The sequence below is a fragment of the Lonchura striata genome, chromosome 8 (assembly GCF_050655825.1).
Source record: "Lonchura striata isolate lonStrDom1 chromosome 8, ASM5065582v1, whole genome shotgun sequence".
Lineage (NCBI taxonomy): Eukaryota > Metazoa > Chordata > Aves > Passeriformes > Estrildidae > Lonchura > Lonchura striata.
In genome coordinates this window covers 23,592,728-23,617,501 of record NC_140710.1, presented here as the reverse complement: position 1 = coordinate 23,617,501, position 24,774 = coordinate 23,592,728, and the positions used below count along the sequence as shown (strand labels likewise).

At 41.4% G+C, this 24,774-nt stretch overlaps 2 protein-coding genes across 6 annotated transcripts; one reads left to right on the top strand and one right to left on the bottom strand.

Moving 5' to 3' along the window:
* The first annotated feature begins 197 nt into the window (after window positions 1-197).
* On the top strand, window positions 198-19,843 carry RO60 (Ro60, Y RNA binding protein). 3 transcript variants are annotated; one of them, XM_085585987.1, is made up of 9 exons: window positions 198-343; window positions 4,143-4,735; window positions 5,415-5,635; window positions 5,878-6,024; window positions 7,269-7,406; window positions 7,635-7,751; window positions 8,500-8,613; window positions 9,016-9,162; window positions 10,060-19,843. In XM_085585987.1, the coding sequence occupies exons 2-9, from the start codon at window positions 4,165-4,167 to the stop codon at window positions 10,210-10,212; spliced, it is 1,608 nt and encodes a 535-aa protein (XP_085442113.1). In that variant the 5' UTR covers window positions 198-343; window positions 4,143-4,164; the 3' UTR covers window positions 10,213-19,843. The 3 variants fall into 3 exon arrangements, with proteins under 3 accessions (XP_085442113.1, XP_085442114.1, XP_021380762.3); XM_085585988.1 differs by having other exon boundaries at window positions 219-343; window positions 4,146-4,735; XM_021525087.4 differs by lacking the exon at window positions 198-343 and having other exon boundaries at window positions 444-4,735.
* A 161-nt stretch (window positions 19,844-20,004) lies between these two features.
* Window positions 20,005-23,192, bottom strand: GLRX2 (glutaredoxin 2). Of its 3 annotated transcripts, none has more exons than XM_085586028.1 (4): window positions 23,049-23,192; window positions 22,080-22,146; window positions 21,184-21,360; window positions 20,005-20,663 (listed from the first exon to the last, which is right to left on the bottom strand). In XM_085586028.1, the coding sequence occupies exons 2-4, from the start codon at window positions 22,137-22,139 to the stop codon at window positions 20,544-20,546; spliced, it is 357 nt and encodes a 118-aa protein (XP_085442154.1). In that variant the 5' UTR covers window positions 22,140-22,146; window positions 23,049-23,192; the 3' UTR covers window positions 20,005-20,543. The 3 variants fall into 3 exon arrangements, with proteins under 3 accessions (XP_085442154.1, XP_085442152.1, XP_085442153.1); XM_085586026.1 differs by lacking the exon at window positions 23,049-23,192 and adding an exon at window positions 22,594-22,659; XM_085586027.1 differs by lacking the exon at window positions 23,049-23,192 and adding an exon at window positions 22,507-22,641.
* Window positions 23,193-24,774: the final 1,582 nt, after the last annotated feature.

Below are 24,774 nucleotides of genomic sequence, written 5' to 3'. Positions count from 1 at the left end.
CTCGAGGGAGCGCTCCGGGGCGGCTGCGGGGCGGAGGGCGCCGGCGGCGGGGCCGTCGGGCGGCGCGGCGGGGAGCGGGGCTGGCCCCGGCCATGGTTCCATCCGGGCACCGCGCGGGGGGCGCGGCCCCATCCGGGTCCCGGCGGTGCCGGCGGGGCGCGGCGGGCGGGGCCGGAGCGGGAGACGCGGATCTGCGGCGGCCGGAGCGGGACGGCCCTGCCCGCCCCCCGCGCGCCCGCAGCGGCCCGGCCGCCGCTCGGTGCCCCCGGTGCCTCCGCCGCCCGTCGCCCCGCGGCCCCGGGGTGCGGCATCGCCCGGCCCCGCCCGGGCCGCGGCCTCGCAGGCAAGTGGCGCTTCCCGGGCCGCCGCGGGAGCGGGGAGCCCGGGCCGGCCCCGGGGATGCGGGGGAATGCGGGGAGGTCGGGGGAGCAGCTCCGGGGAGCAGCTCCGGGGGGCACCGGGCCGTGAGGGGCCCGCGGGGCGGGCCCGGGCGGATCTGCGGCGTTGCGCGTCTTCCCCGTCACGCGTGTCCATCGTCTTTATGGAGACTGACAGCTGCGATCGCAGCTCTTCGGGTATCCGCTTTAGGTGCTTCTATCCCCTGATTCTGTGCTACGTCGGCTAAGCTGCCTGTGCCCCCTCAGTCAGTCAGGTTTTTTTAGGCAGACAGGCTCTGGCAAATTCTGCAGTAGAAGTGCGTAGGCTGGTATGTGGTTCGTATAATGGGATATCTGCTGTGCTGCTGTCCTCCACCACTCCATTGCTGGTTTGGGAAGTGTTCTCCTGGCATCCCCGCTGACACAGAGGTGCTTATTTCCTGAAGTATGAGAGCTATGTTGTCAGAGCTGTAGCACAAGCGTGTTTTGTTACAACCGTAGCTCAATGTGATGGTTGTGATCTCCTCTGCTCAATTAACTACAAAACATTCCTTATAGTCTTCAGGTTAATGCTTATACAGAACATAGAGGACAGAGAAGTGGAATGCAGTTCCCCGTAGATTTAAGTATATATATGGTTTTGAAGTATTAAAAGGCAACTTGAAATGTTGTCTTTAACATTAATGCTTTTTTATGTCATAAAAGCTCTGACCTTTTGAAAGATTAATTCCATAAGATTTCACTACGAAGTTTGATTAGTTGTTAGCATAGCAGTTAATCTTAAGAACTTAAATTAGAATCTGTAGTTCTGTTAAAGCTTTATACTTTATGTGGTTTTTTTTCATCCATCCATGGAATTTGTCAGACATTTTATTTCTTAGGAAAGCTAGGGCAAGTTGGAAAAGTCATCAAAATAAACAAATGTCAACTTAAATGCTGTGGTACATCAACATAAAAATACTGACTTATTAGTAGACGTGTAACTGGTTTATGGATTGTTTCAGAGCAGTCAAAGTCTTATCTTACTTATAAATTTATATAGTTGTGACTTTTCTCTTTCATTAATAATAGTGAACAGCCATGGAGTTCAGTTTAGCAATTTTTGTTATAAAACTCCTGGTCTGGGGCATCTAAGAATTGCTGTTTGCATTCCCCTAGTTCAGAAATTGAAAGTGCTTGTGGAGCCAGGATATTGTTGATAAATCCTCCACAGGTGTTGTAAGTTCAAGTTCCCAGCTGCAGCTCAGCAGGTGAAGAGTAGGCTTATAGTACAGCATATATTAAGTGAGCATTTGCATTTATCCACCTGTTAGGGTGAAGAATGTCTCTGTTTGCAAGTGTTAAATAAAAAAAATAAGCTTGAGGTCTGGACAGAGGACAGGGATGGGTCCAAGGGAGGGAATAGCAATAACTTGAGCAGCTCAACTGTGAATAAGGGCTTTTGCAGTAGCTGCCAGTGAAATGTAAATCTGATGCTTTTCCTGTGACTGTTTAGTAATGAGATTGGTGGTTTGCATAAGCTATTGTTGATTTCAAAAGTAATTTTTAAAATACAGGTTTATTTTTAAGAATTTAAAGTTTGTGTTAGACAGTTGTCGGAAATTGTAACAGAACAGATTCTACAGGTTTGTAGCTTGCAGCATATTCCTAAGAAAGCAAATTAAGGAGCTAAGCGTCAGAAAAACTATTTGCATCTATCTTTTCCATTATGGGTTTGTATCAGAAGCATATGGATGCAGGTATATGCTTCTTTCCAGTGTTGCGAGTCCATGAATAGCCTGATCCATACAAAAGTGAACATAAAAATTATCCATTATTGATATCTATAAGAGTTTTCCCTCTACAAATATCCTCTACAGTTTTCCCCCTATGAAAGCTACAGCAAGAAATCATTCTGAGTATCCTATATACATGGAGGTCTTGTCCATGGGTGATCCTTTATGCTTCCCATTCTTATTTTTCTTTCAAGATAATGGTGTTTTTCAGTATCTTTTATGTACCTTTTTTTTTTTTCTGATAACTAAATGGATGCTTACTGTGAATTCAGGATTTTTTGTTTGGGTTTTCTGTGTTTATTATGAAACATTATTGACTGTGTAATGATATAAGCTAATTGAACTAAATTGAGATAAAATGTATTTAGACATGAAAAAGTCCTGATCTGGTGTTCATGCATGGAGAATGCCACCCTTGTGTATTTACATGATTGAGATGCGAGGGGAAAAGTCAGTTCAACCATGATGTGTATTTAAATAGGTTTGGCGGGAAACATGGTTAGAATATATAATTTTAGCTGGGCATTGATGCTCTAAATAATAGAATGAAAGATATTTCTTAGTTAATTTTCAATGAAACCTGCTTTCTTAAACAAGGTGTCAGCATATGGCTTCTATTTTTATGATTTTGTGAGTTTGTAGAATGTAATGGGAGCACTGATGATTACTGTTTAATTTTGGGGGCAGATTAGTGCAGATATGCAGAATCAGAGGAAAGGTGCATTTCTAGTTGCTTGCAGAAAGAGGGAAATTTTCTGTCAAAGAAGTAAGGAAGTTGTTTGTAAATCAGTATTACTTACCAAAACTGGGACGGGGGGAAACTCTCTGTCTACATTAGTGAGATTTGTTTGTGCTAGCTTATCCTGGTAAATGGAGCAAAATGGCTTTTATTTGTCTTCACTATTTGAACAAGCAAAATAAGTCAAAAGTAGATCTCTGCAATTCTTTAAAATGAAAAATCTTTGAAATGTAATTTATGTGGGCTCAGACTTTAGTCCCTGAATTTTAAGATTTCTATGCAGTTTGATGGAATGGATTATTGGTGCTTCATTTTTTGTTTTCAGTAGGAGCTCTTAGTGCTATTTAGTGTAATTGTATTGTTTGGCGAAAACTGAATTTATTATTGTGAAACTAAATTTATTATTTTGCTATAATGTTTTGGAGGCAGTGGTGATGAGGAATTTTCTTACCCTTACCCTCCTAATTTAATTTCACCTGCATTTGCTTCATTTTAAATATCATGGCTTGAACTTTGCTGTGCTGAATGTTCTCCAAGTAAGAGCAGTGGTGTTGCCCTACAAATATTACAGCTCTCTTGCAGCTCAAGACTGTATAAATAGAAAGACCTTAATGATTGTGAAATTTTGTGCTGATTTTTGCTTCTTGCCTTCAAATGTAAAGCAGTACAGAATCTGTAATGTCCCTGTTTTCTTGGATCTCTCTTGGAGTAGCAGATTATTTGAGCCTGTGGCAAAGATAATATGTTCTTGAGCTGCTCAGTTGTTAAAAAGCTGTTGTCTAAGCCTCACTGAAACGTACCATATATAAACTCTCACAAAGTCTTCCAACTAAACAGTTTTTCCATGTCTTATTTGTTCATTTTAGCCTCGTTTTTCTTCAGCTGGTCGGTATTAGCAATTCTTAAGCAAAATAGAGCAGGGCAAGATCTGAATTTTGAGCCTTTTAGACTGCAGTATAAAAATCTACCTAAGAAAGTGATGTAATATATTAGTGCCAAAAGCCTATAACACCACTGTGGTTTTTGTGCACCATTTATTGGGGTTAAGTAATTTCGGAGTCGTTATTAAAGAAATAAGTTAGTCGCTCTTATAGCTCAGAGAGTTTTTTGCTTCTTCTTTTCCTCTAAATGATGTGTATTGTCACACACTTGGAGTACGCTGTGATTCAATTTATGAAGGAAAACTTAAGATTACAAGCTCATAGACAACATGTGTTTAGTTGTTGTCAGTAAAACGTCTTGTTGTTGCAGCAGAGCCGTGGCAGTGTGAAGGATGGAGGCAGAGGAGAGCCGAGCGCAGCCCCCGAGCGAGCCCGGCTGTGCCAGCGCTGCGGGCTGGCAGCTCACCGACAGCACCCGGCTGCAGCACTTCCTGTGCTTCGGCTCCGAGGGCGGCGCTTACCACGTCAAGGAGCAGAAGCTGGGCTTTGAGAACGCAGAAGCTTTGCTAAGACTGATTGAAGAGGGCAGAGGCTGCGAAGTTGTTGAAGAAATAAAAGCATTTAGTCAAGAGGGCAGAGCGGCAAAACAGGAGCCCCTCCTCTTTGCTCTCGCAGTTTGCTCGCAGTGTTCTGATGCCAAAACAAAACAAGCGGCGTTTAAAGCTGTCCCCGAGGTGTGTTGCATACCAACCCATCTCTTTACTTTCATCCAGTTTAAAAAAGATCTGAAGGAGGGCATGAAATGTGGCATGTGGGGCCGTGCTCTGAGGAAAGCTGTTGCAGATTGGTACAATGGAAAGAATGGCATGGCTCTTGCTTTAGCAGTTACAAAATATAAGCAAAGAAGTGGTTGGTCTCATAAAGATCTTCTGAGGTTGTCCCACCTAAAACCTGCCAGTGAAGGTAATAAATTTTTATTTACCTGAAAATACTGTCTTTTAAACCTTTTATATTTACTGTGGAAGTATTTTGGAAACCCAAGTGCCATTGTAGATTAATTCTTAGTGAGGATATCCTCTAAATTGCATCTTAAAAATGTGGGTGATCATATCAAAACCAGACCTGTTTATCTTCAAGGTAAACAGGGTTTGTTCCTTCTTTTCTTCCATATGCCGAGAGAAGATAAAATAACACAACTCCCTCATTTTGTTCCTATTTGCTTACAAATGATACAATAACACTTTTTTATGTGGGAAGATCTGTTGACTTCAAATCTTCAAATAATAGAATGGTTTGGGTTGGGAGGGACCATAAAGATGATCCAGTTCCAGCCCCGCTGCTGTGGGCAGAGACACCTCCCACTAGCCTAGGCTGCTCAGAGCTCCATCCAGCCTGGCCTTGAACACTTCCAGGGATGGGGCATCCACAGCATCTCGGGACAATGTAGCAAATACATGAAGCTCCTTACTTCTAAGGAGATGAATACAGTAATTAAAAGTACTGCTCTGTGTATGGCTGACCTTTTCAGTAGGTGTTTGGCAGATCTAAGAATGAAACCTGCAAATTCATTAGCATGCTAGAATGATAAATGCCAGTATACAGATGGTAATCCTGCTTGAGAAATGGTTTTCTTTTTCATCAGGAATTGCTATAGTCACTAAGTATATTACCAAGGGGTGGAAAGATGTCCAAGAAGCCTATAAAGAGAAAGCAGTTTCTGCTGAGACTGAAAAACTCTTGAAGTATCTGGAGGCTGTGGAGAAAGTAAAACGCACAAAAGATGAATTGGAAGTTATTCATTTGATAGAGGAATATGGTCTAGTTAGAGAGCATCTCCTGACAAACCATCTGAAATCTAAAGAGGTAGGTAAACTTCTTAAATTCTCCATAGAAGTATGAATTCCCCGTAGAGTAATGCTATTCATTAAGTCTAGATTTCTTTAAAATTGTCTTTATGCTGTTTTTCAAGTTGTTTACCCAAATAGTTAAAATGATTAAGATCTTAATATAATTTGTACGTGTATTTTAAAATACACTTATTCAATGTGCAGTTCTTGTACTTTGAGAATCTCATCTTGCTGTGTTTCTCTTCTCTTTCATCATAGGTTTGGAAGGCATTACTCAAAGAGATGCCTATTTCTGTTTTGTTGAGAAATTTGGGAAAGCTGGCAGCAAATTCAGTGCTTGAACCACGAGGTTCAGAAGTGGCAATAATATGTGAAAAACTGAGAAATGAGAAACTGCTAAAAAAGGTAAGAACTTTATAATCAGTGCCAGCCTTTGTGGATTTTATTTTTTGATGTTTGGTTTATTCTCTTTAAAAACTGCAGCTTAATGCGACTTTATTTTAAAACTTCTGTTTACAATTTTTCATTTGATTCCCCTCCTTCTTTCTGAAACATTTTGATAAAATAAGTGTATTGGTAGCTATTGGATCTTTTCTTAAATGAGGGCTGTAGCAAGCTTTGCTAGTTGGGTTTATCAATTTCTTATGAGTCTTGTAATTTTTTAGTGAGTTAAGAAAACATCATAGCAGCTGAGGGGAAAAGCAAGAATAGTTTGTGGTTTGGAAGGGAGACTTTCCTCTTTTCTGATTGCTTTATTGCCCATTAAAGTGGGAGAAAAGAAAGAGGGAAAAGAGGGTTCCCCAAAAAGAGAATAAAATTTTCAGGGATTTAGTCAAAGGTAGAGAGGACACGTTTCTTGAGCAGCAGTTTTGTGAGCTGGGAAGATGAAAATCCGGACACTTGAATTCTTCAGCACCAGAGCTGAATTGGGCACAACAACAAAAGTCCTTTTTTCCCCATCCTACTGCAATTCCTTTTCTCTGGTTCCTTCCTGGAGAAGGAAGAGCAAAGACCATAGTGCAATACCTTGACAGACAATAGACAATACACAGGCATTCAGATTTACTGAGTTTTGATGCTAGCAGTGACTAAGGACTGAAACACCCCTTTTGGATAAAGATAACAAAATGTTGATAAGGTTATATAAGTTAAGTTTATATATGGAATGCAAAAAAAAAGTTTGGTGTGATTTATAGCATGAGAAAAATGAATGCTATGTTCCAAAAATAGTTTCTTGTCCAGTGTTAGTATATCTTGTACAAAACTAGTTTAAGTTGGTTCTTTTCCTTGTCAAGTCCTTTCTCTTCAACTGGGCTGGGACTTTCTTTTACTGTAAGCCTGTGATGGAAAATAGCACTGGACAATCATAGAGTTGCAAAATTTTACCAGAATTCTGGTGATGGCATCCATTTGGTGTTAATTAGAGGATTCTTGAGTGGGAGTGAGGTCCATTATCAGTAACCCACAAGTATCAGTTCATCCAACAGCTGTGTAAAGGCTGCATGAACTCTTTATATCTAACAAATTTAAAGTAACCATATGCTAAACCTGAGGTTTTTAAGTAGTAGGAACTCATTTTCACATTTAGTTTGTTACTTTTTTTAAGGAGATGAAATTTTCATATCCTTATTTTTTATTTCTGCCTGTAGGGTAGAATACATCCCTTCCATATTTTGGTTGCATTAGAAACCTATAAAGCTGGACATGGAAACAGAGGGAAGCTTTGGTGGCGTCCTGATGAAGACATTTTAGAAGCTTTAGATGCCTCATTTTACAAAGCTTTCAAGGTAATAATAGTTCTCCAATTTGTTAAGCTTTTTAAGAATTCTGTGTTTTCTGAAAGCTTATCAAGAACAGTTTCTGGGGTGGGTAGCAATTCTGAAACTTTGGCAACAGCACTGTTCTGCTGTTACCCAGAAAGAGGAAAAAATGCCCACTTTAGGAGTGAAAGTGGAAGAAGAAATTAATATATAAATTATGTGTACATATTATATTTTTGTCTTTTATTCTTTCAGACAGTGGAACCAACAGGAAAACGCATTGTGATTGCAGTTGATGTTAGTGCATCAATGACACAAAAGGTTTTGGGCAGTGTGCTCAATGCCAGCACAGTTGCAGCAATAATGTGCATGGTGAGGTTTTCAATTTCTTGTGTTTATAACTGTTTTCAGCTTGAATTGCTTTTTTGATAGAAAGGTGCTCTAAAGCTGGTTAGAAATCAAGAAGAAACTTAAATATAATATTTTTTGGATACAGAAGTTGTGACCTTGTGCCTCATTGCTGAAAGCTACTAGCAACCATATTCAGAAACATCAGTGTGAAGAAGCTGATTTCTGTTGTAAATCAAAGTGGTCAGGGCAGGTTTTTCACTTAGCCATAATAAAATGGCTTACTATAAGTAAAAACTATAACTTTATCCTACACATTTTAATTTTTTAAGAAGCATTCGTAGAAAAATAGAGATTAGATGAAGAAATATTTGGGTAATTCTTATGTCTGAGTTGTAGCCTTTATTCACAATTGCTTTCCCCTCAGTTGGTATTCTAAAGCTTCTTATGTTGTATTGTTTTATTGCAGAGGAGTTGAAATTTTGTTGGCCCTTAAAAATGGTCAAGGTTTTAAGTCAGACGGGAGGGAAGAAAAATGGAAGTATCTTTAGTTACAGTGATTAGAACAGTTGTTCAGCTGTTTTTGCAGTGTTTATTTGCAGTAATACTACAGAATATTTGAAGTGTAGAGTGAACCATTGCTGTTTATGAGCAGGCACAATGATTTAAATACAAAAGCATTTGTCATGCTGTGTAGTAGGGAACGGCTCAGTTCAAACATTAAAGGTTCAGTGTAATGTAACTGAATTATTTTTGTCTCATTCTTTTTCAGGCTGTAGCACGGACTGAGAAGGATTCCCAAATTGTTGCCTTTTCACATGAAATGGTCCCATGTCCAGTGACGGCTGACATGACCTTACCTCAAGTTTTAGTGAAAATGTATGAAGTATGTAAAAAAGAAAAAAAATCTCAGCAGTTACACTGTATTTTCTTTGTAATCAATGCTACTACCTTGTTTAATCTGTATAGCCCTAGTACAGGATTGGATTTTTTTGGGTGCATTTTATTTAGAGAAAGCCCAGAAAATTTCATTTGCTGGATATTAAACATTACAATTTAAAATGTCAGTGCTAGGTCACAATGACTTAACTTGAAAAGAATATTTTCAAAAACTCAAACAAAAAAAAACCTATAAAAACTGAGATAAATTAACAAGTTTAACAAAAACACCTCTTTGTGTAGTAGCACATTGTAAGACATGAAGCTTACATCAAAAGTAATTTTTCCATGGTTTGGTAATTTCTGTATTAATGTGTTCCATGTATATATTTTTTTTTTCCTCAATAAGATTCCAGTGGGTACCACTGATTGTTCCCTTCCAATGATATGGGCTCAAAAAACTCAGACAGCTGCTGATATCTTCATTGTATTTACTGATAATGAGACCTTTGCTGGGAATACTCCTCCTGCAATGGCCCTTAGAGAGTACAGAGAGGTAACTATGCTTCTGACTCTTTATGATTAATAAATGTTGTACAAACTAAGTATGAGCTCTAAAAATCTTCTAGAGGTTGGACTGGTTATGGCTCTTGTCAGTAAATAATTATATATTGTTTAAAACTTATCAGTCCTGCAATTAGGCAGAACTAGTGCACATATTGCACTAATTGTGCATATTTAAAACCGTGGAATTGCTAAAGGATTTGTAATTAGCCTGCCCTGCTTGCTGTTCATGAAATTTTGTTACTCAAGGATTGCATGACTTGCTATATCCTATACATATTTAATGGTGTAAGTTTTTACAGTTGTGACAGAATGATGTTTGACTCTCAGAACTAATTTCAACTTTGGTGTCTGCAGTAAATGTCAAAAAGTTTCAATGAAGTAATGAAGACCAGTGTCGAGGATGAGGTGACAGTACCTTGTGAAGAAAGCCCATTGTGTTTCAAAGGAATTGCTCTAAGCTGTACAGCTTCATAATTTTACATTAGAACAGAGAAAAATACCTTCTCCAAGCACATTGCTATTGGAAACCCTTATTTATTCAGCAAACAATCCTTTATGGTTTAAAGAAGCTATTTTTTTAAACTACCAAAAACATATTTGTCAGGCATGGGTGTATGGACTTCAATCATTACATGGTTTCCACCCAGTTGAAATGAATACCAAAAGTCTTTAATTTGGTTTCCTTAGTTGAGGTTAGCTGCCATTCCAGTATTGACAGACATCCTGCAGTTCTGATTCTGGCATCCCTTGTTTCTGTCAGTACAGCTCTTCAGACAGTGGCTTATGCAAGCGAGATTTGGCCCTCTGGCATATTTAAGTTACTGCATATGTGCACACATTTTATTTTAGATGTGTTTTCTGACATTTTTTGTTCTCCTTCCTCTAGAAAATGGGTATTCCTGCTAAGCTGGCTGTTTGTGGAATGACCTCCCATGGTTTTACGATTGCGGACCCGGATGACAGAGGCATGTTGGATATCTGTGGCTTCGATACAGGAGCTTTGGATGTCCTTCGAAACTTCACTCTGGATTTGATTTAAGTGTTTTAGGCATCTGCTCTTCCCAGTGGGTCCATTGCTGGCAACAGATTTCACCCTGGGAACTCCCAGCCAAATATACTTTATTAGCTAATGGCATATTGTATACATATCAGAATGTTAGGGGAGGTGGTGGCACTTCAAGCATCTCTGACTAGAGCTTCTCATTAAGGTATTGTAAGGTTGAACTGAACTTCAGTCTCATGCAAATCTAACAGGTTCAGAGCAACTCAGCACTTGCATCTCTGCTGTCTGTCAGTAGCCAGTGATCCCCCTGCCATTGGAGGTGGCAGCCACATGTCACTGCTGTCACCCTGGGACGTGGCACCATGCAGCAACACACTGTGATTTTGGACACTCCTGTAATGGCTGACAGCGCAGTCACATCGCCTTTCAGAGTTCTGCAGCACAGCTGGCAGCCCTGCTCCTTCAGAAAGGCATCTCCACTCCTCAGCCACCTTCCTTGTATCCAGCACACTCCTTTTCCCAAGGCAGTTGGTTTCTTCCTATACACGCACTCAAAACTCAAGGTGGACTTCATTCCCTGACCAGCCTGCGCTCTGTGTGAGCTGCAAAGAGCATCATCCCTTGTGTGAGAAGCACAGGAACTGTACTCCGAGTCCTGTGGGCCAGCAACAGCCGCTCTGGATCTGTCCCAGGGGGTAGACAGGACCCCCTGTTATGATGGGATGATGGCAGGACCACAGTGTACTTTACAAACCCTTGGTCCCCGAGCTTCACCAAAGTCATCCTGGCTAGCCTGGCCTGCACCACATGAATCACCCCATCCCCGTTGTCCTCCACAGCATCCACTCCCTTGAGGAGAAGGGTGGTTTTGCCTGGGCCTGAGGAAGGCACCACTGCAGCAAATACTTTGTATCAGCATGCTGGACCCTGTTCTTGTTCTCCACCAGTGCTGGAGTCAGCCCAGACACCAGCTTGGCCACATCCAGCTTCTCAGCAGGCTGAGTGAAGAGGGACACAGTATTATCCAGCTCCTCATAAACTTTGGAGTTCTAGTGCTGCAAGTACCTCTGCTGCAGCAGCAGACCCAGCACCTGCTAAGGACATGCTGCCTTGATCAGCCACAGGAGCAGGGTTGTACTGCAGGATGGCCAGCTTCCTGTCCCCCAGAGACCAGCAGCACCAGGATCACCTCTAGAGCCCTGAGCACCACTTTGGAGTCATTGAAGAGGGTGTAGAGGAAGCTGAGGAGCCCCAGAGGCCAGACCTTGGCCTTTTAGGGCTGAAAAAAAAAATATTTCCAACAATCCTGAATGAAAAGGTGTCCAGGAAGGCTGGGCATTCTTTAAGGATCTTAAAGATGGAGGAACAGGCTGTCCCCATGTGCTAAAAGATGAGCCAGTGGGGAAGAAGATCAGCCTGGTTGAACTGTCACTGGAACTCAAGGAAAAAAGACCTTTGGAAGAAGGGGCAGGATGCTCTTGAGGACTACAAGGATGTTGTTAGGTTATGCAGGAAGGTTAGGAAAGTGAATCCCCAGCTATAAATTAATTTGGCCACTGCCAAAATAGATAACAAAAAGTGTTTTTATAAATACATCAGCAACAGAAGGAGAGCCGAGGAGAGAACCTCTATCCTTTATTGCATGTGAGGGGAAGCATTGCCACAAAGGAATGGGTGGGATGGGAAAAAGGCTGAGGTACTTGATGCCTTCTTTGCCTCAGTCTTTAATAGTCAGACCAGTTATCCTGTGGAAGACTGAGACAAGGAACAAAATGAGGTCCCTGTAATTCAGGAGCAAAGAGTGACCTACCATTCCACTTAAGTGTTCAAAGGTCCCTGGGGTCAGATGGAATCCACCCAAGCTGCTCTCCACCATTTATCATCAATCCTGGCTAGCCAGGGAGGTCTCAGGGTGACTGGAGGTTGGCCAGTCGGGCACCCATTGAGCAGAAGGGCCGGAAGGAGGATCCAGAAAGCCACAGACCTGTCAGCCTGACCTCGGTGCCACGCAAGGCTATGGAACAGATCATCTGGGTCACACAGCACATGCAGGACAGCCAGGGACCAGGTCTAGCCAGCATGGCTTTATGAAAGGCAGGTTCTGCCTGACCTGCCTGATCTTCCACTGTGAATGGCAGCCTCCTAAGTGGATGAGGTAGAGGCTGTGCATGTGGTCTACCTTGGCTTCAGCAAAGCCTTTGGACGCTGTTTCTCACAGCATTCTCCTGGAGAAGATAGGAGCCTGTGGCTTGGACAGGTGTACTGTTTGCTGGCTAAACAACTGGCTGGACAGCTGGGCACAGAGAGTGGTGGTGACTGAGCCACATCCTGCTGCTGGCTGCTCACCAGTGGTGCTCTGCAGGGCTCGCTGTTGGGGCCAGTCCTGTTCAGCATCTTTATGGCTGATTTGGACAAGGGGATCGAGGGCACCCTCAGTCAGTTTGCAGAGGACACCAGGTTGAGCCAAAGAGTTGATCTGCTGGAGGACAGGAAGGCTCTGCAGAGGGATCTGGACAGGCTGGATCCATGGACTGAGGCCAATGCTGGGTCCTGCCTTTGGGTTACAACAATCCCATATGATGCTCCAGGCTGGGGCAGAGTGGCTGGAAAGCTGCCCAGTGGAAAAGGAGCTGGGGATGCTTGTCAAGAGTGTGTGAACAAGAACCAGCTGTGCCCAGCTGGGCAAGAAGGCTAAGGGCATCGTGGCTTGAATCAGAAAGAGTGGCAGCAGGAGCAGGGAAGGGGTTGTTCCTCTTTACTTGGCACTGGTGAGGCTGAACCTTAAATCCTGTTTGCAGCCAAGAGTTGGAACAGGCTGCCCAGGGAGGTGGTGGAGTCAGTATCCCTGGAAGTGTTCCAAAACCACATGGATCTGGTGCTTAGGGACATGGCTCAGTGGTGGACCTGGCAGTGTTGGGTTGATGGTTGGACTCAATCTTAAGAGCTCTTTTCCAACCCTCATGATTTTGTGATTCTTACTAAATTTTTGTGAAGGGAAAACAAGCAAAGCAGATGAGGAATCTCTTTTTTTATTTTTCCTGTTGCACACAATTTCGAATAACAGTGAGAAGTTTGCTAAAAGTGGTTACAGGGTTACATAGTATATAATTTAATTTCATTTATAGTAGACTATAAATATGGAGAGATTTTTAATTTCCCCCATTGCTGTGGAATGCTTATTTGCAAGAATAAATTCATGAATTACTTTTAGAATGGAGCTGGAAACAAATGGGCTTAGTATTTTTAATAATGGCAATTTACTTCATTGAGAGGGACTTTTCTTTGGGCTTTTTTAAATCTTTGTATTTTAAGTGTTAGTAATGTTCAGTGGTTTCCATGGCTATGGTTAAAATCTTCAGGAGAAGTTTTTTCTGGTATGTATTGAGACCATGTGACTGTGATACAGTGTAAAAGTTACCCAGGGACATTTTATACTGCTAAAACTGAAAGTGCAAGAGCTCATGCTGATCTTTTTCTCTCTGGATTATCATCCGGGTTTTCAGGAGGAAATATCTCTTTAGATAAATGGAGGGGCAATTTCTGCACAATACGGTTTCAGAAGCACTAGTTTAGAATTAAAGATGCTTTACAACAAGTTCTAAAACCTGTTTTTAGTAGAAAAAGACCTTGGAAATGACTGGGACGTTGCATTCAGTTCTTGTCACAACTTCAAGAAGCATCAGCACACCTTCAGTGAGCAAGATTAACAAGTGCATGTGTCTTGACCTACTCAGCAAAGCTGAGTGGGAACAACCAGAAACAAAAAGCTACTTTTTTTTTTTTTTTTTTTCCAAAAGAATGTATTCAATGACTCAGAAACAATCTTCCTAACAGGAGAGTATTTCATTTCTTAAAATCTTTTTGTAGATTAGTGTTACTTCTGATTTAATAAATTAATTCAAGCTAACGTATTTCAAAACTACCTCCAGTTTATAGTGACCAATTCTTAAAAACTTTTATGAACTGTACAGTTGCCTCCTTCATGTTCACAAAACCTTGTTTAGGAAGTGAGTGAAACTGGATTCTTTATTTTTAATTTTTTGGTTTTAGTCTGATATTAAGAGTGTGACAAGGAGAAAGCCAGTGAGTATTCTACCACTTTGGAACAGAAATTAATAGCAATTTGTGTGTATATGTATTTAATGCTGTGTTTTCTATATGTATGTATAGGGGGAAGTTAAAAGATCTCTTTAGTAGATCAGTCTTACAAGATTTGCAAGGCTTTTTATTGATGTTTTTATGACTTCCTCTAAAGCATACGTATTTCATCCTCTTTTATGCTAATGCAGACTGTTTAAAACAGCAAATTTGATTTAATTTGAAAATTATGATTTATAAAAATATCATGTTTACCCATAGTGGTAAATTACACATAAGACCATATTTTTCTGCCTAAAACCCAAGCTTTTAAATATAAAATTGAAGTTGCTACTATACTTTTGGTACTTGTAACACTTTTCATTATGCCTCATTCCTATTGATTATAAATTCAAAGCTTGCATTCTGTAGCCAGGATATCTCTTTTGGTGCTAAAATAGGATGTTAAAAATTACTGAAGGTATTCTGCTACTTACTTAATGCTCTCCCTTAATGCATAATCAATCCAGTGAGGGAAGCCTTTCCTGACATAAAGCAGGGCTAAAGGAACTGCTGGGTAGAGTGTTGCCTTTCAGCCAACATGAATTCAGTCACTCCTGAATTATCACTGCTCTCACAGAACAGCTCTGACAGAATGCTTGGAGACACAGGACTGCCACCAGCTCCTCAGGTGAGTTCTAGAACAAACCAAGTGTTCCTACAACAGCTAAGACATAGCACTTTGGGGTTTGCAAAAAGAAAACCAGCCATTTCTTGTGAAAAAATGTTTATCATTATTAGCTTCTAAACAAAACACCATTAATATGGGGAGTAAACTCATTTGCTCAGTACATGTTAATAATTATTTCAAGTAAATGCACTGATGTTTTGGGGTTGGGTTTGGTAGAAATGCATTTTAAATGACACGATAGTCAAACATCTGATTGGGTGTGTCCTTGTAAGATAGAGATGTCAGAAATAACTGATAGATGAGTATCTTTTGCAAGTGCTTTTTCTTATTTGCAGTAGTATTTGTGAAGTAATAGGAAATATTTTGGACTAAATATAAAATGAAAACTTAAAACAGGTGTTCAAGTAACTTTCAAGTAAATTTATTGCAAATAAAAATTAGAGTAGTTACTAACAGATTGAATGCATGGTTATAGTGGTGTTGCATCTTTGGAAGCAGTCCAGTTTAAAATGCAATTCCTTGAACTAGAGTGTGGAGGTAAAGATGAACTTTTCAGTAGGAGAGATAGAAATTGTAGATCCCTGTGTCTGTTGACACTGGATAGCTGTGATCAATGATAAAAGGTAGTCATCCCTGCTGGGGTACAGAATGTGCTCCTAAGCATTTATAGTGTCTCTGGACTAAAAACCTTGTCAGTGGTTTATGTGATGTAAAACCAGCACTGATGGGACCATGTTGCCATCTGCTCCTCCTTCAAGATTTGCACAGAGAGAGGAAACTGAAGTAAATGCTGACAGCTGAAATTTTGTAGTATGTGAACCTTTGTTGCCATTCTCTTCTAGTAAGGTGCATGGAAGAATGATGCTGTGTATTTCTTGTCCAGAGAATGGATCTTTTTACCTGCCCATACACTGAATTTTAGGGGACAGCACAACTCACTTGCCATAACATGCATTTGGCCTGTTTCTAGTCTAATTATTAGACTGGTAATTTCCAAAACAACTCTAGACATGTAAAGAGGCAATAATGCTTGAAAAAGAATTTAAAAAGTGAGCTAAGACAGAATTGCTAAGCTTAAGCTTCAGTTCAGTGTACGATAAACAATCTACACTTTCACCAAAAGGAGACTTTTAAATTAGTAGTGGTCTTGCATTGGAGGAACACTGACTGGAAAAGCAGAAAAGGGGCTATAACTGTGCACTGTAGTTTATCAGTAAACATTGAGCAGGGACAAGTTTAAAGCTAGTTAATTTTACTCAAAATGCTGAATGAAAAAAAGGTCTAAATGCAGAGTGGAACTGTAGACCAGGCAAATGCAGGTTTCCTGATACCTAACAGTTAACTGGTTTCAGTTTGACTGCCATTCCTCTGTGACCCCCTTGACAATTGTGGAACATTAGACTATTGTGTTGAACACTGTAATGTTCAGGCACTTTAGCTTTAAGAAAGAAGAAGAACATGTCATGGTTGGAAGCACAGCAGAAGTGAAACATTCTCCTGTAAGGAATGAACATCCAGGGTCAGGTTTTTTCATGGAAGGGACACGATGTGGAGAGGGCAGGAGGCTCTTGGGGTTTTAAAAATACTGCAGTGAGCACATCAGCATTGTGTAATAAATTTAATAATGACAATAATAATTTTGCAAATAAATAGAATTTCCTGACAGGAGTTTTAGACCTGGAGCAAAGGATTAGGAGAGTTCGAGGTGCTTGTAGAATTAGATTGCAGTCCTCTGTGTTTCAAAGAAGAGAAGTCTAAAGGTAGGTGTAGCTCTGAGGTCAGCAGGGCCAGTCTAAATGCCCAGTGTGTGAGGGCTGCTAATAACTGGCACTAGAATACCTTGCTGCTTAAAACCACTGTTAAACCTGTTTGTCAAACATGAGTCTTCAGGGGGTTTCTGTTGGTCTTTCACATTGCTGATGTTACCTGATGCCCACAAACGGATATGGCTTTAAAAGGCTATTGAACAAAATACATATTCTTGGCTTAAAAACACACCAGCAGTTTGGAAATGTATTTTAATTATGGCTCTGAGTGTAAAAACACTATGAAAATATTTGTCTGAATTGCAAATACTGCTTAACCCTGTCCTGAGATCACAGGCACCAATAACAGAAGCTTTAGTTTTGGTTCCATTTGTTTTGTTTCTTCTTCTTTTGCTGTCCCCTTTACTCTGTTAGTGTTGGGGTTTTTTCTCCATTTTCATCTTGTCACCTCAGGCCTATACTTGAATCTTTTTCCACAAGCTCTCATCTATTCCTTTCTGGTTTTTTTCTTTTTTGCCTCTGTTCTTCTGCCTTCTTGCTGTCACTGAGTGTGCTGACTTAGCTCCCTGCACCAGAACTGATGGCATAGTATTTAATGTTTCTAATAATGAATATTTTTTCTGTTCTTTAATTATATAAATCTCTTACAAAACATCTAATTTGTTGTATCTGTCAAATTTTTTGTAAAACTTTGTGTAAAAATCAGTTACAAAAGTATACTTTATTTATGACAAAAAGCCAACATCTGCCTGTGAATGGCTTTATTTGAAAAAAGTAACAATTACAACTGGCTTTTCAAATGTAAAGCTTCTTTCTAAAATTAGTTCAGTGATTGGAAACTTTTCATTATTTCAAACAGTATCAAGCTGCTGTCATGCAGAATTAGGAAAACATTTAAATTAATACTATGAATAAAAAGGCAGCTTCTTTGCAATATTGACTAGAGAAAGTCTTCAAAGAATAGCCTATAGAACTAAACCTAAGTAAAGAATCATTTGTCTTTCTTGTGCTTTTAGTATTTTTATTTAGTTTCTGTGAAATTCCACCAGTTTCTAGGTTTATTTTGCTGTCTGCAGTGGTTTGCAATGCACAGACATGCTGCTGTAAGCAGCTGTTCTAATGACTTTCTTGCTGGAATGGTGGAGATTTCATCTTACCATGACAGTGGAGTGTACTGAGCAAGAGTTCCGGGGAAAAGGTAAAAACACTGACCAGGACAGTGTTTTATGGATACGCTGCCCTGAGGGAAATCATAAAAGATAAGCTAATTTCAGCAGAAACTATGGTGTCTTTAAATATGTGTGCTTACATATCTGGATTTAGGATTCTGATACTGCAAAGCGTGGTTTCTTTTTAGGTATTTCTGCATTCTGATTTAAGTTAAAAAAATATATATATATTTGCATATGTATGTGGTATGTTGAGAACTTTTACAAATGCTTCATTAACAAATAATGAATATAAGTAGCTGCTTTCCTAATGTTACCAGCTTAAGAGTTAAGCACAACTAGTTACAAATAAAATGTCTTTTCATTCTCCTGTACAAGTGCAGTTCTACTCTTTAAAAATCCGTATTTAAAAAGCAACACGTGGGCACATTCACAGCTCCATGTGCTTCATTAAATAATTCGATGTTTATTTCCAGCTTCTTCTGCTTCTTAGAAGCCTGGGATTTAAGATGGATGAGCAGGTATCCAGATCTTCTAGTGGATAAATTCCAATACTAGATCCCTAGATCCCAGGACAAGCATATTTTTAAGATAAACCGCTTTGTCCTGGAGACAATGCTGGCGAGAAAAAAAAAAAAAAAGAAAAAAAAAAAGAAAAATTGTAATGACTGTTCTTGAGGTTCCTAATTTTGGTGGGTTTTTTTTCCTCTAGATTAGAACCACATTCTTGAGGTTCCTAATTTTGGTGGGGTTTTTTTCCTGTAGATTAGAACCACATTTAAACTGCCATATCGTGTTTAATTAACGTAAGCATAACATGGCTTTGTGCCATCCAGTAACAAAGGCACTGTCTTGCTGCTACTTTCTATGAAATTGTACACAATGAAAAAACTGTTTGGATGAGGAGCCTTAATATGGTTAAAAAGAAACATAATTAACCCTTTGGGTGCCTTAAGCTAGATTCTGTTTCATGATGGGGCACTCACTTGCATCTGCAGGCACACAGCTTGTTTCTAAGGCTGCAAGAGAATTTGCCTTAAGTGACAATGCCCTGGGATTTCCAGAACTTGCAACTCAAAGGGTTATTTTAGACTACTGGTTAAAAAAAACAAGCCTCTAAACAGGGAACAAAATGAAAAGGTCTTTGAAAAATTCCTTTGCATACTATTGTTATTATTTGTACATGATGGGTTTTTCAGTTTTGGGGACAAAATTATTGTTAAGCTTCTGGTAACAACATTGTTGGCTAAAGATTTCTACACAAGAAAAGAGAATACTTGGTATTCTTATATGACTGTATGTGCAAAATAAATTGCTTTCTTAGGTGTAAATTCAGAGATGCACATCTGTGTGTTTACCTTGATGACTGTGTCCACACAGTAAACTGCAATAATTGAAATTAATCAAGGTCAGTGTGTTGAATTAGCTGATTACATATTAAAGATACACAATGCAGGCAACTGTATACTAAAGAATTTCTACAAATGATGCAGTTTAAGCTTAGTTCAAACCTGCATCACAAAAATGAAGCTGTCAAGTTTAAATGCTACTCTTGCCGTCCTAGTTAGCTGGAATTAAAGATTAGTGTTTTTTTCCCTTGAAGGGAAAAAGTAGTTTAGGTACATGCAGTGCTGAAAGCAATGGAAATAACAGGAGTCTTAATTCACAAAAAATGAGTAAAAAATTAATTGACTAATGTTCTTATTCTAATATGTGCACCTTTAGTTGTGTAATGGTCCCTTTAACTGAAGAATGGGATATAATTTTCTAGTTGCATACGAACTTCCTTGAAATAACCAAGAGTCTTGGCATTGCCTGGTCTGGCTTTGGATGTACATTGTACTGAAATTATGGAATTTTAGTCATTTCTTTTAGACATTTAACTGAAAGTTAAAATGGCTAGTAAAATGCATTCTGACTGTAGAATTTAAGTACTGAATAAACTCTATGCATATTAGACCTGCTTCACTTGCTCTTATGTTCGATGCTGTTGTTGGATCGGGTGTAGCACAGTCTGCAGCTGCATCGAGTGCCCGAGCTGCCTGGCCCTACTGGAAGGACATCCCTGAGTGGCAGTGCAGACTGATACCTCACAGTGCAGAGAAAAGATGAAACTGTCACTCTCTAAAGCTGCCAGAATCTTTATTCCCTTTTCTGTTCCACTAGACGCACAATTTGGGAGCTGGGTGATCAGGCACTGGAATACAGGAGAGGCAGACATACAGACAACAATCTATAAACTGGGTTTGCTTTACATTTCAGTTTGACAGAGAAGAATTATATTTAAAGATGCCATTAAATAAAACTGACAATTTATTGAGGCAAAGCTAGAAAGCAAAATAATGTGCAGCAAAACCCACAGGATTGTTTTTGCAGACCCTGGGCTTCCCTGGAACAGGATGTAAGCACCATGAAATGACATCACTGTCTCACTGAGAGCCCCCAGGGTTACATAGTGTTTGCTAATGAGCATCAGGGTGGTGGGAAAGCTGAGGCAAGGACACCAAGTAATCCAGCAAGTCCATAAAGTCTGTCAGAGTGATCTGTAATTCAGAAAGCCATGGTTTGAGGTCGAGTGCAGCTCATGCTGTGTCTGTGATCTTCTGATTTCATCTGAAATTCTGTTCATACAAAGGAAGAGAAAGCTAAGCTAGAGATGGTTGCTCAGTAATTTGCTTTCATTTTACACTGGTGAATTAAAGGAAGCAGTTTGCCTTCCTCATGAAGCTTTTGAGTATCTGTTGCACCTCCAACACAAGTCCCATTAATAAACACTCTTGGGACCTATCAAGAAAACAAAAGTCGCATTAGTTACTTCTTGGAGAAAAGGTAAATATTCAAGCAAGCCCATGTGGACTCCACACAATTCTTGTGTTCATCTAGATGTGTGTATAATATTAGTGTACAACCCATACTTGTTCACAATATTTACAGATATGGGAAACTACATCTGCCCCTCAAAAGTAGGATGAAGTCACTGTGTGGGTGATTGTAATAAATTCCAATAATTGAGTCAAGTAACACTATGTAAAATAAAATAAAGGTGTTAAACACAATGGTCTAAATATACAAATGAAAAATGGCTTTGATACTTCAATTATTTCAGTAGCAGTATGGCAAATATCAGCTCTGAGGGATAGCCAGAGGGGTTCTAGAAGAAGAGACCTCATGCAGTATTTAATTTAGGAGCTTATATCCCAAATTTATCTGTCTCAAATCAATTGAGGACTTGCTATGGATATAACCCAAGAGTGATGTGTGTAGCCCAAGCTGTTACTTGTTAAGTATAAGAGAATATACTCACTGTTCTGCTACCAGTCATCTGTTCCAGAACATCTTGGAACTGCCTTCCATTTGTATTTTCATCCAGTTCCATAGCTGTGTAACTCACTTCCAAACCCTCAAAGAGGTCTTTTGCCATTTTGCAGTATGGGCATGTTGTTTTAGAGAAAATCACCACACAGTTGTGTGAAATAATATCCTGTGTGCTCAAAAGAAAGTTAAAAGTAGCAAACTTCAAGCCAATGCACTTAGAACACTATTGAACAGTCAGGAAAGTAATACAGAAGTTAAAAAGCTGTTGTTATCAGTAGCAAACACAGGAAAATCTGACACCTCTGAAGGCAGGTTGGACTTGCATCTGGCTCCAAACTGAGCACAGGGATGGTGGAGTGTGTGGCACAACTCTGCTCTGCAGTCTGCCCAACTCCTTTTGTCCCTCTAAATTGTTTAGGACAGTTTTCTCTCCCTGTAAGGCACTTGGGATGTGCCAGTGGCAAGCATAGTGACCAGAAGCAGTGGGTGGAAGACACATCCTTATCACTTTACTGTAAATTCAAGGGGATTTCAGACTATAATTAGCTATCAGTAAATTTATAAAAAAACCCCACAACTTCTAAAATATTTAACTTTACTTGATATCAGTAATTTTACAAGGTTCTATGCCCCGATGTCAACAGCAGCACTGAATTTGAGTAGAGGTCTAAAAAAAACCACAAAATGGGTGCAGCCTAGGAAGACCAGGTTCCAGGGCTGTGGATAAACAAAACTACCAGCATGGCTTGATAACCACAATGAACATAGGAACAGGTTCAACAGGCAGAACTATTTACAGTAATTCTTTGTGTAAATAAAAAAGGTTTGAAGTAACAGGTTTTTATAAATGCTGAAAATCAGCAAAAGCAACATAAATAATGCTACCTGTATTTGATTCACAGCAGCATTAGACAATCCTACAGAAGCGGTCTGGCTGTTCCCCATTCTAGAACTAAAAAGAAATGACAGTCAGATCTTCGAGCTTTCAAAGAATCGCCACGTTGCCCTGTTTTGTATTTCACTGACTTCTCCATGAGAGCTGACCTGAGCTGCACCACCTGCAGCCACCCCTGTGCTGCAGGTCAGGGGAGCGGCGGGATGGCGGCGGCTGCGAGCGCCCGGCGGGGCCGTTACACGGGAACGGCAGCGGCACACCCGCGGGGGACAGACACCCGCGGGGGACAGACACCCGCGGGGGACACCCGCGGGGGACACCCGCGGCACCGCGCCCCGCTCCTGCCTGCCGCGGGCCCGGCACCCGGCACCCCGCCCCGCTCCCGAGCCCTGCCCTCATCCTGATCCCATCCCGGACCCAGTCCTTGTTCCGATCCCGATCCCGGTCCTTGTCCCGATCCCGGTCCCGGTCCCTATCTCTATGCGTGTCCCGGCCCGCACTCACCGCCCCGCCCAGGCCGCCGCCAGCCGGCGCAGCGCCCCCTGCAGGGCCATGGCCGCCGCCGGAAGGGGCGGCGCTGCCCTCAGCCCTCACGGCGCTGCGGCGCCGCTCTCGCAGGGCCCCGCGCCGCGCCCGGGGCTGCCCGCAGCGCTGCCGGTGCTCCGGGAGCGCCGGGACGGGACCGGGACGGGGACAGGACCGGGACTGCACGGGGACGGGGACAGGGACAGGGACAAGGATAGGGACAGCACGGGGACAGGGACAGCACAGGGGCAGCACGGGATGCGGCGGCTTTCCCAGGATGGGGTCGGGAGAGCCATGAAGAGGGGCTGGATTTCCCTGAGGCCGCGGAGCCGCTCCTGGTGTGGGGAAGTTGGGCAGATTTGGCCTCCTGCCCGGCTGGCTTCCTGATGTGAGGGTTTCAGCGCTGCCTTTGCTTTGTCCAGTGTCAAACTTACTTTAAGTTTTCTCCGTCCCCGTTTCTGTTGCCTGTTCTTCCTCACGTTTCTTTCCTGCCTTGCAGTTCCTCGCTCAGAAACTGGCCAGTGAAACAGGAGTTGGGGACGGAGTAAATAATGGGTGGGGGATGAAGAACTGCTCTTGGTACCTGGGAAGTTTGTTAGTGGAATTGGCTAATCATGTAACGTGTGGAATGTTTTTAGTGGCTCCTGGGGGAAAAAAAAAAAAAAAGGGAGAGGTCTTACTTTATGTGGAGGCGTTGGGTATTTTATTTCCTTTTATTTCCTCAGTAGAAGCTATTCAACAATATTCTGTTATTTCACCCCCACATATCTTGCTGGGGAGCATGGTCAAATACGTGTCCCTGGCAGAGCACTCCTGTGGAATATCCTCTGAGCAGCCCCTCTGGGGTCTGTACAAGTATTTCAGTAGTGGAGAAACTTTTCTAATCCCTCTGTGTTGAGAGTAAATTGTGCTCTGGATCACTGTTCAGCGCTCAGCCCTATGTTTTAAAAAATGCTGCAAGGAAATGCACTTGTGTACTGATTTGGTTTTGCTCATATGTGTCTGTAAAGGGAATGTGTGCTCATGCATGATGTATCTTTCTGGATGTTGATTAATCTTAAATGAACTTACCTATGATGTAAATTTGTCTAATATTTTGCAACTTAATTTTGCTTTCCTACAAAACATCAGTGTAACCTGTTAAAGTAGTGAGAAAACGCAAGCAAAACATTGTATCCATGTCATATACTTTGATTTTACTAAATGGTAACTTACTTGCTCATTTAAGATAATGATTTTGTAGCCCAATGTTCTGTGATAAAGCTGATAAACTCTCAGGTATCTAATGCCACATGAAAATAGTTTCACATCAAATCCTGATTCAATGATTTAAATGCTGGTTAATTGTGTCACTATGATTCCCAAAGCAAACAGTGGGAACTATTTCGTACACTCCCAGTTGAAGCGGCATGTTAAGAGTAAACCCACTATATTTTTGCATTAAATTTGGCAGAAAATCACCCCCCTGGCATCCCAGCTGTTCCTCAAATATCAGAGGGACTGGGACAGCTGGGTTTAGCTTCTGAGCCGTGGGCAGTTCCGCAGCAGACATGCAGAGGTGGTGTGGCACTGGAAAGAGCTGACCTTTGGAGTTCCTCCCAGCCCAGCCCAGCCTGTGGTGAGTCCCCTGTGTGCAGAGGTGTGTGTGAGCCCACGAATGTGAACCATACAGCCAGCCACAAGCACAGCCAGATGGGAGATGCCAGTGTAGCACTAAGAGTATGATCACAAGCACAGGCTGGCTTTCCGAATTTCCCGAGGTGCTTACCTGGTACAGCCGAGTGCTGGAGTCTGACCCAGTAGGTGTCCCTGTGGGGAGGAGCTAGCTAGAGCCCTCTGACAGTGCCAGGATACCGAGATGGAGTCTCCTCCCACCTCCCTTACCACTAAAGCTGTATTTATATTGTTTTCAGTGAGTGGCAGGAGAAGGTGAAGTTATGTCTGACATAATTTCCCATTGAAGTGGACCTTGATTTTAGTAATGAGCATATATGGGGGGTATTGACACAAAGCTGGGGCACGGCTTGGGTCATTCCTTTGGCTTAGTTCCTGTTACCTGCATTGTTCCTGCCAGAGCATGACCACGGCACCCCTGTGCCACTCCATCCTTTGTTTCCTATCTGCACTGATTTCAGCAGGGCGAGACCAACTCTCTCCCTG

Excerpts from the sequence above, each read along its gene's own strand:
- RO60 (XM_085585987.1), top strand. The coding sequence starts at position 4,165 with ATGGAGGCAGAGGAGAGCCGAGCGCAGCCCCCGAGCGAGCCCGGCTGT. Across the intron at positions 6,025-7,268 it reads ATGAGAAACTGCTAAAAAAG|GGTAGAATACATCCCTTCCA; the intron begins GTAAGAACTTTA and ends TTCTGCCTGTAG. Across the intron at positions 7,752-8,499 it reads TTGCAGCAATAATGTGCATG|GCTGTAGCACGGACTGAGAA; the intron begins GTGAGGTTTTCA and ends ATTCTTTTTCAG.
- GLRX2 (XM_085586026.1), bottom strand. The coding sequence starts at position 22,643 with ATGGCCCTGCAGGGGGCGCTGCGCCGGCTGGCGGCGGCCTGGGCGGGG. Across the intron at positions 21,361-22,079 it reads CTGCTGTGAATCAAATACAG|GATATTATTTCACACAACTG; the intron begins GTAGCATTATTT and ends TTGAGCACACAG. Across the intron at positions 20,664-21,183 it reads AGATGACTGGTAGCAGAACA|GTCCCAAGAGTGTTTATTAA; the intron begins GTGAGTATATTC and ends TTTTCTTGATAG.